Here is a 14,348-nt window from a genome sequence, read left to right as displayed (position 1 = left end):
GAGCTATCTGTCTGTCACTAATGCTGAATAACTAACTGCTTTTAGGGGTTCTGCTAGCAAGTTCAAATGAGTTAACATATATTTCAGTTATTAATATGGCTAATACTACTAGTTACATATATAATATTACTAATTATATAAATGACATCAAACTATAGATCAACTGTACATATTATTCTTTTACAATGCTTTTGATCTTGAAATAATTATAGATTTGTAAACAGTTGCAAAAAAAAAATGTATGGAGAGGTACCATGTACTCTTCATCCAGTTTCCCTCATTTTTCAAAACAGTTTTGGTCTATATTATTCTGAAATATGCATTTTTCTTTTTTGAAAAAGTTTTTCTTTTTTAAAAAATAGCTCAGTTGGTAAAAAATCTGCTTGCAATGCAGGAGACCCAGGTTTGATTACTGGGTCGGGAAGATCCCCTGGGGGAGGACATGGCAACCCACTCCAGTATTCTTGCCTGGAGAATCCCATGGACAGAGGAGCCTAGAAGGCTACAGTTCATGGGGTCGCAAGGGTCAGATATGGCTTAGTGACTAAATCACATCACCACAAGGTATAGCTGTATAATAGTGTATAAGTTTCAGGTGTACAACAGATGGCAACCCACTCCAGTGTTCTTGCCTGGAGAATCCCAGGGACGGGGGAGCCTGGTGGCTGCCGTCTGTGGGATCACACAGAGTTGGACACGACTGAAGTGACTTAGCAGCAGCAGCAGTATTCATTCATAATTATTATAAAATATTGGCTATATTCCTTGGCTTGTACAATATATCCTTGCAGCTCATTTATTTTATACATAATAGTTTTATGGCTTAATCCCCTACTCCTATCTTGCCCCTCCCTGCTTTTCCCTCCCCACTGGTAACCACTAGTTTGTTCTCTGTATCTGTGTGTCTCTTTCTTTTTCATATATTCACTAGTTTGTTTTAACTTTTATTTATTTTTTAATTGAAGTATAGTTGATTTACAATGTTGTGTTATTTTCTGTATAGCAAAATTACTCAGTTATACATATATTCAGTTCCGTTCAGTTCAGTCACTCAGTCGTGTCTGACTCTTTGCGATCCCATGGACTGCAGCACGCCAGGCCTCCCTGTCCATCACCAGCTCCCAGAGCTTACTCAGGCTCATGTCCGTCGAGTCAGTGATGCCATCCAACCATCTCATCCTCTGTCGTCCCTTTCTCCTCCCACCTTCAGTCATTCTCAGCATCAGGGTCTTTTCAAATGAATCAGTTCTTCACATCAGGTGGCTTTAGGATATTAAATATAGTTCTCTGTGCTATAGCTTAGGACCTTTTTGTTTATCCTTTCTGTATGGAACAGCTTACATCTGCTAACCCCAATCTCTTACTTCATGGCTCCCCCAACCCTCTCCCCCTTGGCAATCATGAGTCTGTTCTCTATGTCTGAGTCTGCTTCTGTTTCCTAGATAGATTCACTTGTGTCAGGTTTTAGATTCCACATATAAGTGATATCATATGGTATTTGTCTTTCTCTTTCTGACTTACTTCACTTAGTATGATAGTCTCTAGTTGCAACCATATAATCCTCACAGGACCCGTGTGAGTCCTTCAACAAGTAATCATGGAGTTACCTGTCGTCTTATTTGCCAGGCTCTGTGACTACAATATAATAAATAAGGTAGACTTAGTCCTTTCCTTTTTGAATCTTACGTTCTACTGAATGAAAACAGATATAAATCTCTGAACAAACAGATACTTGCTGATTCTAAAGACTACAGAGAAAGCACATTGGGTGATATAATAATAATGGGAAGAGTTGAGTTAAATGAGGTAGTAAGGAAAGAATTCTCTGAGGAGAGGACATTTCAGCTGAAATCTGAAGAATGAGAAGGGAATCCTTGGGGGGTAATTACTTCAGGTAGAGAAAATGGCAAATGTAAATGCCCTGAGGTAGCAAATAGTTTGATTCATCTTAGGCAGAGGTCTCCACCCTTTTTGGTAGCAGAAACTTGGTTTCGTGGAAAACAATTTTTCCACAGACTGGGGTGGGGGTGGGGGTGGCGTGGGGATGATTCAAGCACATTACATTTATTGTACACTTTAATTCTATTGTTATTACATCAGCTCCACCTCACATCACCAGGCTCTAGATCCAGGAGGCTGGGGACCCTTGATCTAAGGTACTGGAAAGCAAGGGAATGTTATGTCAGTTTCATCTCAGTAAAGGTGGGTGGGGTGGGGGGAGGTTCCACTGTAAAAATCTCATAGCCAGCCTTTACAAATGAGCCTTGAGAGGAACAAATGTGTGGTGGCTGCACCTAGCTTTTGCAGAGTTTGCCGTGCGCAGACCTTGTTCTGTCTCTGTACAGCCAGGTATCTACAATAAAAGAAGGAGAGAGGGAGGGAATAATGCTGCAGTGACACCTTTGTTCCTGTGTACTATTCTGTTCTTGGTAAATGTCTTTGTGGAATAGATTCCTAGAAGTGGAACTGCTGATTTCAAAAGGAATCTGCTCTTGAAATGTTGATGGATTCTACCACATTATCATCCCCCAAATGATACTAATTTGCACTCTCAGCCTGTAATGGCTTTTTTTTTTTCTCATAGTTTTATGAAAACTTCCCCCCCAACATCCTCAATCTAATGGAATGAGAACAACTATGAGGGAAAGAGTCAAAAGTAATTTTTTAAAATTTAGATCTAGTTGACATGGAGAGATAACAAAACAAATTAGTGGTATGTTAGATGTTAGGTCTAAAGGGGTTAGCAAAACAGAGTTACGGTTCTAGAACCTGTGGAGCTTATCGTCTATGAAGTGCTGTCCAACAGAATTATAATGTGAGCCACCAATGTAATATAAAGTTTTCTAGTGTCCACATTAAAAGTATAAAAAGAAACAAGTGAAATTAATTTTAATAGTGTATTTTATTTAATCTAATAAGGCAATGGCACCCCACTCCAGTACTCTTGCCTGGAAAATCCCATGGATGGAGGAGCCTGCTAGGCTGCAGTTCATGGGGTCGCTAAGAGTCGGACACGACTGAGCAACTTCACTTTCACTTTTCATTTTCATGCGTTGGAGAAGGAAATGGCAACCCACTCCAGTGTTCTTGCCTGGAGAATCCCAGGGGCGGGAGAGCCTGGTGGACTGACGTCTGTGGGGTCACACAGAGTCAGACACGACTGAAGTGACTTAGCAGTAGCAGTAGCAGCTAAAGAATCATCGTTTCCACATGAAATCAATATATAAAAATTATTGAGATATCTTATATTCCTTTTTAATGCAAAGTCTTCAAAACTGTGCATGAATTTTACACTTATAGCACATCTCAATTCAGATTAGCACGTTTCGAGTGCTGAGTAGCCACATGTGGCTAATGGCTATCATGTCATTACTGTGGTGCAGTGTTTTCCAACTGTGAGTTGACATTCTGTGGTGGAAAATGAAACAAGGGATCCAGCCGGCACTGAAACAAATAAACCAAAAACTGAGATAGACTAGAATACAAAATAATAGTTTGTATTACATGTAGTAAGAGAGGATGTTGGCCAGGGCAGCAAGTCTGAAGCAGAGCTCAAAGGACTGGAGTGCAGGGTGGTCTGCTCTGTGTCTTGTACTTGGCAGGGTGTCGATGGGAGCCCAGGGAGCGCTGGGCAGCCCTTTGCTTTAGTGGCTAAAAGAGCCACTCAGTTGGCAGTTCTCTTAGGATCTAACTGCGGGAAAGAGCTGGATTGGTTTTTGTCAAGAAAGTTTAAGAAAACAATCTGTGTTCTCAGAAAGTTTCTTGATTCTTTCTGTCTGTGGTGATGGCTGAGAAAAGCTGGTCTGGAGAAATGATTTTCTGGACTGAGAGATAGAGGACCTGGATTCTCTTTACCAATTTCCCATGATTAGCAGTGCCAATTCAGCCAAGTGGTCTCCTGGTGCCAGCTTTAGGTGCCTGTAAATTGATTCTCAAGGAGTAGTATGTTAGGTAGAGTGTGCCTGTGATTATAGAGAGTGATGTGTTCATTACATGGAGTATAAACACTGGCACCACTAACTTACCGGAAATGAATATTTTCCTTGTCAGGATTCAGAGAAGATGTGCATTGAAATCGTCTCCCTGGCCTTCTACCCAGAGGCTGAAGTGATGTGTGACGAGAACGTGGAACAGGTGTACGTGGAATACAGGTTCTACGATCTGCCCTTGTCAGAGACGGAGACTCCAGTATCCCTGAGGAAACCCAGAGCAGGAGAAGAGATCTACTTCCACTTCGGCAAGGGTGAGGTGTCCCTCATGATCAGCAGGAGGGGAAGCTGACAGTTGTTTAGCCTGAGGGCTTCTGATGGGGTGGATCTAACCGTTTTCTTTTATTTATCAAAGTAATATATGCATATGGTTTTAAAATATCAAATAGGCCTAAACAGATTTTTGATTAAAATAAAGCAGTCCTTGGAGTATTACTCAGCCATTAAAAAGAATACATTTGAATCAGTTCTAATGAGGTGGATGAAACTGGAGCCTATTATACAGAGTGAAGTAAGCCAGAAAGAAAAACACCAATACAGTATACTAACGCATATATATGGAATTTAGAAAGATGGTAACAATAACCCTGTGTACGAGACAGCAAAAGAGACACTGATGTATAGAACAGTCTTATGGACTCTGTGGGAGAGGGAGAGGGTGGGAAGATTTGGGAGAATGGCATTGAAACATGTAAAATATCATGTATGAAACGAGTTGCCAGTCCAGGTTCGATGCACGATACTGGATGCTTGGGGCTGGTGCACTGGGATGACCCAGAAGAATGGAATGGGGAGGGAGGAGGGAGGAGGGTTCAGGATGGGGAACACAGGTATACCTGTGGCGGATTAATTTGATATGTGGCAAAACTAATACAATTATGTAAAGTTTAAAAATAAAATAAAAAAAAAAAATAAAAGCCACGTGCTGTTACAGAAAAAAAAAATAAATTAATTTAAAAAAATAAAAATAAAATAAAGCAGTCCTTTGCTCCACTCATTCTCTACAAATCACTCCCCCTCACCCCTCTCTGACCCCTTCTTCAGTCCACCACTCCACTTTTCACTTTTTCTGCTATTTCTTCTTTCTTCTGTTATTTAACCCCATGTTTCTGAGGAAATCATTCTTTTGCAGTTTCCCGATTCAGTAATTTTAGACCTTATCTGCTGACTTCCTATCTTGTCACATAAAATTTTTCTCTCTTACATCACATCCACGTTCTCTTTCTCCCGTACAGTTGGATCATAATTTTATTCAATTTTTAAGTAATTGTAATTGTTTCTATTGTGACTATGTAAATATTCTTATAGAGCCAAGTTGTACACCATGATATAATTTCTTTCTTGTATTATTGTGGTCTCAATTTTTCATTTTCTTTTTTTTTTGTTGTTATACCTGTTGTGATTCTTTCTACATCCTCCAGCAGATTTTTAAATTTTCAAATAAACAACCTATCATATAATTTATCTTTTTTTTTTCCTGAAGATATCTCTTTATCTTCTTGTTCTTCTCCTCTATTATCCCACTGCTGCCCCATTTGGAGAGTTTAATTCTCTTTTATTACTGCATTTCTTATCTCCTGGGTCCTATGTCACCCTCTGTCTGATTTATTATATTCTAATGGATCATGTTTTTGAGTAGCTTTTAAAGAAAGAGTACTTTGGAAATAAATATTTTGAGACAGTCTTGCATGAAATCTCTATTCATGCAAATAAATCTATTCTCAAATAAATCCATATATTTATTTGATTGATGATTAGACCAAGTATAAAAATCTATGTTGAAAACATTTTTCATTCATAATTTCAAAGCTGTTGGTCCATGATCTTCTAGGTCCAGACTTGGAGTCTAGCTCTTATGTGAAAACGACCTCCTTCCTCCCCAGAAGACTTTAATATTTTCTCTTTAGTGTTCTTAAATTTCAGAATCATGTGCATGTATGTTCTTTAATTGTTCTGGCCATTCAGTGGGCTCTTTAAATCTGGAAGCTCATGGCTTTTAGTTCTAGGAAACTTGTTTTCCTTTCTCTGATAACTTTGTCCCCCTACATTTTCTTATTTTCTTAGTAGAATTTTGGATCTTCCAAATTGATCCTCTAATTTTATCACTTTCCTCCTTTAACTCTATCTCTGCTTTTTTCTTTATTTCTCTTTTTCTTTTTGGACAGGGGTAGGAGATACTTCCTTAATTTTATCTTCCAGTCATTGACTAGGTTTTTTTTTTTTTTAATTTCTAATAGCTGCTTCTCATTCTTTATTATTCAACCCCTTATCCCACCCCTGACCTTTAAAAAAAAATGTATCCTATCCCTGCATCATAGTTTGGCACGTGACCCGAACTCCCATCTCGCCTTCCCAGCCCCCGTGTGCCCTTCTTTCATCCTTTCATTTGCCTCACGGTCCTTAATAGCAGCTGCAGAAAGGAAGAATACCTCCAAGATTTCACACAGCCCAGTGGGCAGAACTCCATCATGTGGCCAAACCTAGCTAAACTAGAGACTAGAAAACAGGCAAATTTCTTTGAGGCTGCAACAGTCCTGTGTAAAAATGAGGAGGAAGAGGGGAATGCATGTTGAATCAGGCACCTTGAGTTGAACCTACCTCAAAACCCAAATTTCTAGGCAGCCCTAAAAAAAAAAATCAGTCTCCTAGAATTCTTCCAGTTGAGGAGTGGGGGGAGCATATTTATCTTGGCCTTTGGCAGAACAGCTTACAACATAGATTGTAAGGCTTCCTTTCTATCAGTACTCGAAGCATTTTCTTAAAGGGCCACAGAGTAAATATTTTAGGCTTTGTGGGCCAAACAGTCTCTGTCACAACTCTTCAACTCTATCGTTATAGTTGGAAAGCCACCACACAGGAAAGAGATGGCTGTGTCCAATAAAAGTTTATTTATGAAAACAAGTAGCTGGCTCCTGGGCACCCATGCTTGCCAGGTGTCTGGTTTAAATCACTGTTTTGCACATACCATTTATGAAAGTCTTAGTGCCCAAATAGCAACAGTATATGATTCTTTTCTTTTCTCCCACTTACCCTTAATACAGTGATAGATCTGGACCCAGTGGAGCAAAAAGAACGGAGGCAGTTTCTGTTCACCATGCTGGTTGGAGAAGATCCTGAGCAAAGACAGTAAGCATCTGCTTCCTATTTCTAAAGACAGGAGACATCACACAAGAATTCAGGAGTCTAGTTTTGTGCTGATGTGAAGTATTTTAATAACTTCTTTCATATTAATATTCTCCTAATGAGTAATTTATGCTTGTGACTGACTACCTGATAAATTATGTAGTCTCATAGATTAGTTCATTTCTCACCCATGCCAGCCTCTGATAAGCGCTTTTTTTTTGAGGCAGCAATTGGTGTCAACACTCAGTGCCCCCTACAGAAAGGACACACTGCCTTGACGCTCTAGGATAATTTGATTCATTTCTTGCCAACACAATACCATTGTTAGCTTACCAAATTTTATGCATTTATAATAGCAATTTTATATTTTGAGTTAAAAATTATTTCTCTACAGGAATACTTTGAAGTAAAATCTAAGTCTACTCTTAAGTTTTAGGAAAGCCGACTGTCATATTCCTATAATCCCAGGAGCCCTCCTTTTAGAGGTTCCAGATGAAATGCGTTGGATATACATAGACTGAAAATTTTTTCGTTGTCTAGCAGAATTTTGAAAATCAGATTTATATGGACATCTATTTTTTGTTTGTTTTTGTCAGAGTCTGGCAATCTTACCTCCTTTCCTTGTGTGTGAGTAAGAACTAGTATGGGACTGGTGTTCTAATCCATTACTTTTCTAAAAGCTCAATGAAAGTGAAAATGCAAGTCACTCAGTCATGTCCAACCCTTTGTGACCCCATGGGCTGTACAGTCAATGGAATCCTTCAGGCTCGAATACTGGAGTGGGTAGCCTTTCTCTTCTCCAGGGGATCTTCCAAATCCAGGGATCAAACCCAGTTCTCCTGCATTGCAGGCTGATTCTTTACCAGCTGAGCCACAAGGGAAGTCCAAGAATACTGCAGTGGGTAGCCTATCCTTCTCTGGGGAATCTTCCTGACCCAGGAATCGAACTGGGGTCTCCTGCATTGCAGGTGGATGTTTTACCAACTGAGCCACTGAGGAAGCCCTGAAAAGCCTATAGTGGGTAGCATGTTGCCTTTGTAGTCACACAGACTTGGTTTTGAATCTTGACTCTTCCAGTTACTAGCTCTATGATGTTTGAGATAATACTTAACCTGAAGGCTCCAGAGAGGATGCTGCAGAAATAACGTAGTTTCCCTAAGGCTTTCGGTACTGCATGCAGCAAGTGGTGATGCGAGTTACCTGTTTCCTGGGAAAGCTGAGGTGGAGGAGTCAGCATTATCCCTTTGCATTGTTGAACTTCTCAGTACTGATACAGAAACATAATTACAAATACATATTGCTTTGTGGCCATAAATGCATCACTTTTGGAATTTCTTTTCAGCTTCTCATATTTAACTGTGATTTAAAATGCTTGAATTTTTGGTCCTATTCTTGCTCCTGTAGAACTATGGGCCACCAATATTTGCTTTTTAAAAATGAATAGGAATATAAAATATCCAGAAGAGGCAAATCCAGGGAGACAGAAAGGAGATTAGTGGTCACCAGAACTGAGGGAGAGAATGGGGAGTGACTGGTTAAGGGTGTAGGTTTCATGGTGGTGAACATGATCTGGAATTAGATAGTGGTGATGTTTGTACAACATTATGATTATACTAAAAAAAAAAACCACACTGAATTGTACACTTTACAATGGTTAAAATAGTGAATTTGTGTCATGTAAATTTTACCTAAAAATTTTAATAGGTCTCAGTTTCTGGAATTCAGTATCATTCTTTGCTAGACTAATACCATCAGCCTCCTGTATCTGCAGGTTCCACATCCATGGGGTCAACTAACAATGGATGAAAAATATTTGAAAATACAATTCTAGATTCTAGGATGTTCCAAAAAGCAAAATTTAACTTTGCCATGTACTGGCAACTATTTACTTAACACTTAGGTTGTATTTACAACTATTCATAATAACATTTACACTGTATTAGTTATTATAAGTAATCTTGAGATGATTTAAATTATATTCTATATGCAAATCCAACAGCATTTTATATAAAGGACTTGAGCATCTGTGGATTTTAGTATCTGAGGTGGGTTCTATAGTTAATTGCTCACTGCTTGGGAGGAACTGTGATATGTATGATCTTTACCGTATCATCTTCCAAGATTTACAACTCTTACTTTTTTATATTCATTTTGTAATTCTGTATTGTTTCCTTTACTGTGCTCAGGCTTGGTATTAGACTGTTACTTACAAATATAAAAACCTCTTCTAATTTCCATAACCTTGTTTTTTGTGTAACACCTCCACTGCCCATTTCTAATCTTTCAGCAAAGCTGTAAACCATTTTACAAGGAAATATATCTCAATAGTTTTGAGAAAATTTAATCAATTAATTTACCTCAAGTCTTAGTTCCCTCCAAGCCTGTTGTTACTTTGTAAGTCATACCAATTTTAGTCTTTTGCCATTGCATTCTTATAAGATGGAGGAAGAGTGCTTCAGGAAATAGTGTATAATTTATGATTACTTTTATCCCTTTTTTAAGTCTATCAGCAGTACTGAGTTAAATGGATATTTTCTCCTTTAGTTTAAAGTTTACAGTAGTAAGTGATCCTATTGAGGACGAAAAGAAAGAATGTCAAGAAGTAGGCTACGCATATCTGGAACTGTGGCCGATGCTGGTATCAGGAAAAGACATCCTAGAGCAAGATCTAGACAGTGAGTCATACTTTTGGTGCTCTCAGTTCTACTTATGTCTAAGGGAATAATCCTAATAATGAATACTTTTGACTTTTAATACATAATTACTACATAGTTGAAGAGACAATTTGGATTGAAACCCCTACTGCTGTTTTTCTAAATCACTCCTCAGTTGTATATCTTCTCCCATATATCTCCTGGCAACTAGCACCTATTATGAATCTCCAGTATTTGAGACAGGGAGATTTTGAAAAGACAGTTTTACTTTCAAGCAAATTTAAACATCAGCCTTTCTGACATCCCTTATCCAATCTGTTCTGAAACTGTCTTATCTACTGTGCATTTCCCCTAACCCATCCAAAATGGTCCTCTTTGACTCTAATAATGTCTTCGTCCCAACATTAAGTGTTCTGAATCTGTCCCTACCTCCACTGTAGAAACTTCAGAACCCTTTTCTCTCCTGAATTACTGCAATAACCTCATAAACTACCTTCCCTGATTTACTCATGCCTCCTTAGAATATATTCCTCAGAGTGGAGTCACTTTTTTGGAACCCAAATAAAACACTGTCATTTCTAATACCATCAATTAAAATCACATTTTTTTACAAGACAAATGGCCTGTTACGATCTAGATCCTGCTTATCAATATAGCTTCATTTCTGCCAAACTTGTTTTCAAACTTGTTTTCCAATCTTGGCACATGCTGTACATGCTTAGAGTATCTTTTACTTTTTGAAGACAAAGGGATTGTCTTCAGAAGGCCTTTTCTGATTCTTCCATTCTGGATGAGGTGCCATGTCTGTGTTCCCAAAGCATCCTGAGTTTTCATCCCAGCACCAGCTATACTATATTGTAATGATTGTTTTCCATCATCTTCCATCAGAATGAGTCCCACTAAAATGGGAGGTAGTAACCTTGTGTAGTATCCCCAGCACCTAATGTGGAAAATAATTTAATATAAAATATTAAGTATTTAAGTGTTTTTCAGTTGAATGATACAGATGTCTGGTGTTTTTTTCCCTTTCCCAACAGTTGTTGGCCCTGAAGATCAGGCTACCCCCATAGGAAAGCTCAAGGTGTCTCTTCAAGCTGCTGCTGCCCTCCAAGCTATTTACAAGGAGATGACTGAAGATTTGTGTTCCTGATGGAACAAGTGCTAGTCCATTCTAAACCCTGAGGGAACCATGGTCAAAAGTCTCTTATAAAGTAACTTGCTCTACTATGAATTTTGTTTACTGTGATATCTCAACCTAATCATGAAAGTTTAGAGGGATAAAAGTTCCTTTTTGTGATACTAGATGGGTAAAGAGAATTATTCTCTATGCCTTAGCACTTTTTTAGGAGAGAAGCAGGCTTGCTTTTAGGAACTGAACTGCAAAAGAATTGTCACAGAAGGTGAATTTATAAAAACAAAACAACAACAACAAAAAAAACCACAGTTTATTTATCTTTTAGTTTTTCCAAAATTGAAAATATCAAGTCCTACTGCTAAGGAGAAAATAAACAAACAAATGAACAAAAATCCGAGACCCCTCCCCCCTCTTCTCTTAAAGTCACAGAACACAGAAGGAACTGCAGTGGGACAGGTGGGTGCAGAGAACCAGGAGGGAGAGGATGGCAAGATAAACTCCCCAAATACTTAAAAAGCTGTTCAACAGAAACTGTGATAAATACAGGACAATGCAAGACAAGTAAAAACAAGGAGCAGCAGTGACGAGAGGCTGTGTTGCAGATGTGGCCTCCCTTCCTCTTCTCTTTTCTCATCAGGGTATTCTAGGCCCAAGGCATGACTTGCCCCTTCCAGATCTAAATGTTGACTCCTTTGAGCCTCCTTCTAGATTTCACTAGAAGCAGTACATGAGGCACAGCCATTCTTTCCTCATACATCAGAAAAGAAACAATGGTAATTTTGCTTCCACCATTGTACCATGTGTGAATTTATAAGGAAGATGAAACTGAGCCAGGGAGTATCACTGCTTCTTACGTCTTCCAAGGCAGTAAAAATACCTCAGAATCTGCCTGAGGCAAGAAAGCAGGAAAACTTAGACGGAGATACCAGCCTGATCAGCCTATCTCAAGTTGTATTGCTTACACCATTAGCAAATTCCAAGAACCTTTTCTTGAGTTCTGCAAAGATGTGTCTTAAAGAGACGTGAGGAAGGTCATGGCAGGCGGGTAAGATGGAGGATCGCATCTGCTGGTCAAGAGCCATGGTACAGGCAGCAAAGGTCACCTTGTACCAATGTCTTGGAAATACAGCTTTAAGACATCAAAGAATAAGATGTCAGAAGCCAACAATGTCCTGGCAGAAGGTGACAGGAAGAGAGAGGAATGAAACGGTATTTATTAACAGCGGAAGCCTCTGCCCTTCTTCAAGAACACCTCCTCCCTTGCCATCTGGATGGGGCCATTGGCACGTGTCCTGGTGGGCCTGGAATTCCCCGAGTAGCTTGGTCCACACAAATGGCCCCCTAAACCCATACACAAATGGCAAAACTTCAAAAGAAAAAAAAAAAAAAAAGGAAAAAATACAGTTTCTATGTCATGTAAAATTTTCAGGGATTGGCTGTAGGAAGAATGGAGCTGAGGGCCAAAGTTCTGAAGTTACTTCCTCTTTTTCTTGGGAGGCGCAGAGCTGTGTCTGGAACCTCGGTTAGAGCCTCGGCCTGAACTGTGCACAGATGCCTTCCTCTTTCGGCTCATACTTCGACTCTGTTCTTCTTCTTCCTCATAGCGGCTTTCACGGTCGGCTAAACAGAAGAACGAGGCACTAGTTAGCTAGATGTTAGCTTTAGGTATTTAACGCTATTGTACACAGCATGAAATAATGCAGAGAACATACTTTGCAGTCAGACTTAACTTTTAATCTTTTCTCAGTTGCTTATTAGTTGTATGATCTTGGGCAAGTACTTAACCTTTCTGAGCCTTGATTTACTTATAAAATGGAAAACTGTTTTAGGCTTAAAGGTAATCTATGCAAAGGACCTATCACTATGCTTGGGCTATACAGTACAGTAGTATGTAACTTACATTTGGTATTTGGTTTCAGAGTAGTTAAAACTAGTACTACAAAAACATTCTTAACCTGGAAGAGGGCCATAAAGCTAGACTACTATCTGACTTAGATTTGGAAACCAAACAGCCTAATTTTGGAGTCTGACAAGACTATCCTGGCTAAGGACCCACTGAGGGAGCTGAGCAGATGAAAAAATCCTCCAAGTCGGCAGAGTTGTGCCCCTGGAGAGTACAGGTGCATTCCAGACCTCATTTGCTCTTCTGGTCAATGACGCTGTAGCTGTGACTCCACATCAGCTTTACACTGTTCTTATGTTACTTTTATCAGGCAAATAATATCTCAAAATACTGAAATTTGTGCCTCAAAAAATAAAACAAAAAAATTTACCTTTTCGGGCTTCTTCCTCCAGTTCATCCCAATCCTTTCCACTCTCTTCTTCACTGCCCAATGATTCCTTGGAATAATCTGGAATAATATTAAGCATGAATTACTAGACTGGAAACGGAATGGAATGATAAAATTATTCCCTTCAAAAGCCTGTAGAAATTGCCTAAGGTTAGGAAGTCATGAACATTTGTCCCTATGAAGACTCACCTGATTCTTCAGCTTCTGATGAATAATCTTCATCACTGTCCTCCTCCTCTTCTTCATAGTCTTCCTCTGAAGGATTAAAAGTCTCATCTTCGATTTCAGACTCGGAATCTCCTTCCTCAGCATCACTCCCCTGGTGAGTTGGAGCATAATACTAAATACTGGGTGTTTTTTTTTTTAACTTACTTCATTAATAACTTAATTAATTCAATCCACTGAGTGCACCAGCATTATTTCTATTTTATATGAAAAATGAAATAAAAAAGACCTAAACCCCTGAGTAACCAAGAGATAAAAAGACTTAATTAAAATTACTAGTAAGATATAATAATTAGATAACTTTTGCAAGACGATTTGAAGTATTTTCTCTGAAAACTAAAAAATTCATTCAAACAGTAGTTTTTGTAATTTCAAAGAAACCTTGTGAGTGGCTACCAATGCCCAATTAATTTATCATTTACCTGTAAAACTAACTTGAAGAAACAATACCAAGTTATGCTCAGAACTTCTCCCATTTGATTGGTCCCTTACGTACTGTTCATATGGCATTCTCCTAACTGCCCAAATGATAATGGGCAACACTATACATCAGAAAAGAAACCCCACACTCACGCACCTCACCCTCAGGTTCCAGGAAAGACCAGCCACCTTGTTCAAAGAAGCCCTCAGGGTCATCAACAATGGTCTTCATAATTTTAGTCCAATTGAGGGACTGTACTCCTTCTGTGTATTTTAGGTCACAGGAACTAAAGAAAAATAACATCAAAGTAAAAAAAAAATCAATCCTCCATACTCAGCTTTTGGGTGTTTTTTTTTTGTTTTGTTTTGGCCGTGCCAAAAGAGCAGAGTCTTAACCACTGGACCACCAGGGAAATCCCACCTCTATACTTTGTGAGAACATCCAGTGTCATGTTGGTCATTAGCATCGTGGAAGAGCAGTACCCTTTTCACTGCCAAAGAGCTGATATCT

The 14,348-nt window shown here is 39.0% G+C and overlaps 2 protein-coding genes across 4 annotated transcripts in view; one reads left to right on the top strand and one right to left on the bottom strand.

Moving 5' to 3' along the window:
• Positions 1-10,993, top strand: part of LOC129621107 (X-linked retinitis pigmentosa GTPase regulator-interacting protein 1) — a 36,362-nt gene extending 25,369 nt beyond the window's left edge. For all 3 annotated transcript variants that reach the window (XM_055537139.1, XM_055537138.1, XM_055537137.1), the window contains 4 exons: positions 4,051-4,243; positions 7,031-7,115; positions 9,657-9,787; positions 10,804-10,993. In XM_055537139.1, the coding sequence (XP_055393114.1) occupies positions 4,051-4,243; positions 7,031-7,115; positions 9,657-9,787; positions 10,804-10,916 (522 nt within the window). In that variant the 3' untranslated portion in view covers positions 10,917-10,993. The remainder of the gene's footprint in view (positions 1-4,050; positions 4,244-7,030; positions 7,116-9,656; positions 9,788-10,803) is intronic.
• Positions 10,994-11,193: 200 nt separating this feature from the next.
• SUPT16H (SPT16 homolog, facilitates chromatin remodeling subunit) overlaps positions 11,194-14,348 on the bottom strand; it is a 34,988-nt gene continuing 31,833 nt past the window's right edge. Inside the window, exons 23-26 of the mRNA XM_055537136.1 lie at positions 13,995-14,124; positions 13,382-13,511; positions 13,175-13,252; positions 11,194-12,521 (exon numbers count right to left, since the gene is read on the bottom strand). Of these exons, the coding sequence (XP_055393111.1) occupies positions 12,376-12,521; positions 13,175-13,252; positions 13,382-13,511; positions 13,995-14,124 (484 nt within the window). The 3' untranslated portion in view covers positions 11,194-12,375. The remainder of the gene's footprint in view (positions 12,522-13,174; positions 13,253-13,381; positions 13,512-13,994; positions 14,125-14,348) is intronic.

This window comes from Bubalus kerabau, chromosome 10, assembly GCF_029407905.1.
Source record: "Bubalus kerabau isolate K-KA32 ecotype Philippines breed swamp buffalo chromosome 10, PCC_UOA_SB_1v2, whole genome shotgun sequence".
NCBI classification, from domain to species: Eukaryota; Metazoa; Chordata; class Mammalia; order Artiodactyla; family Bovidae; genus Bubalus; species Bubalus kerabau.
Note: the sequence above shows the minus strand (reverse complement) of the source record. Positions and strands in the feature narration are given on the sequence as shown.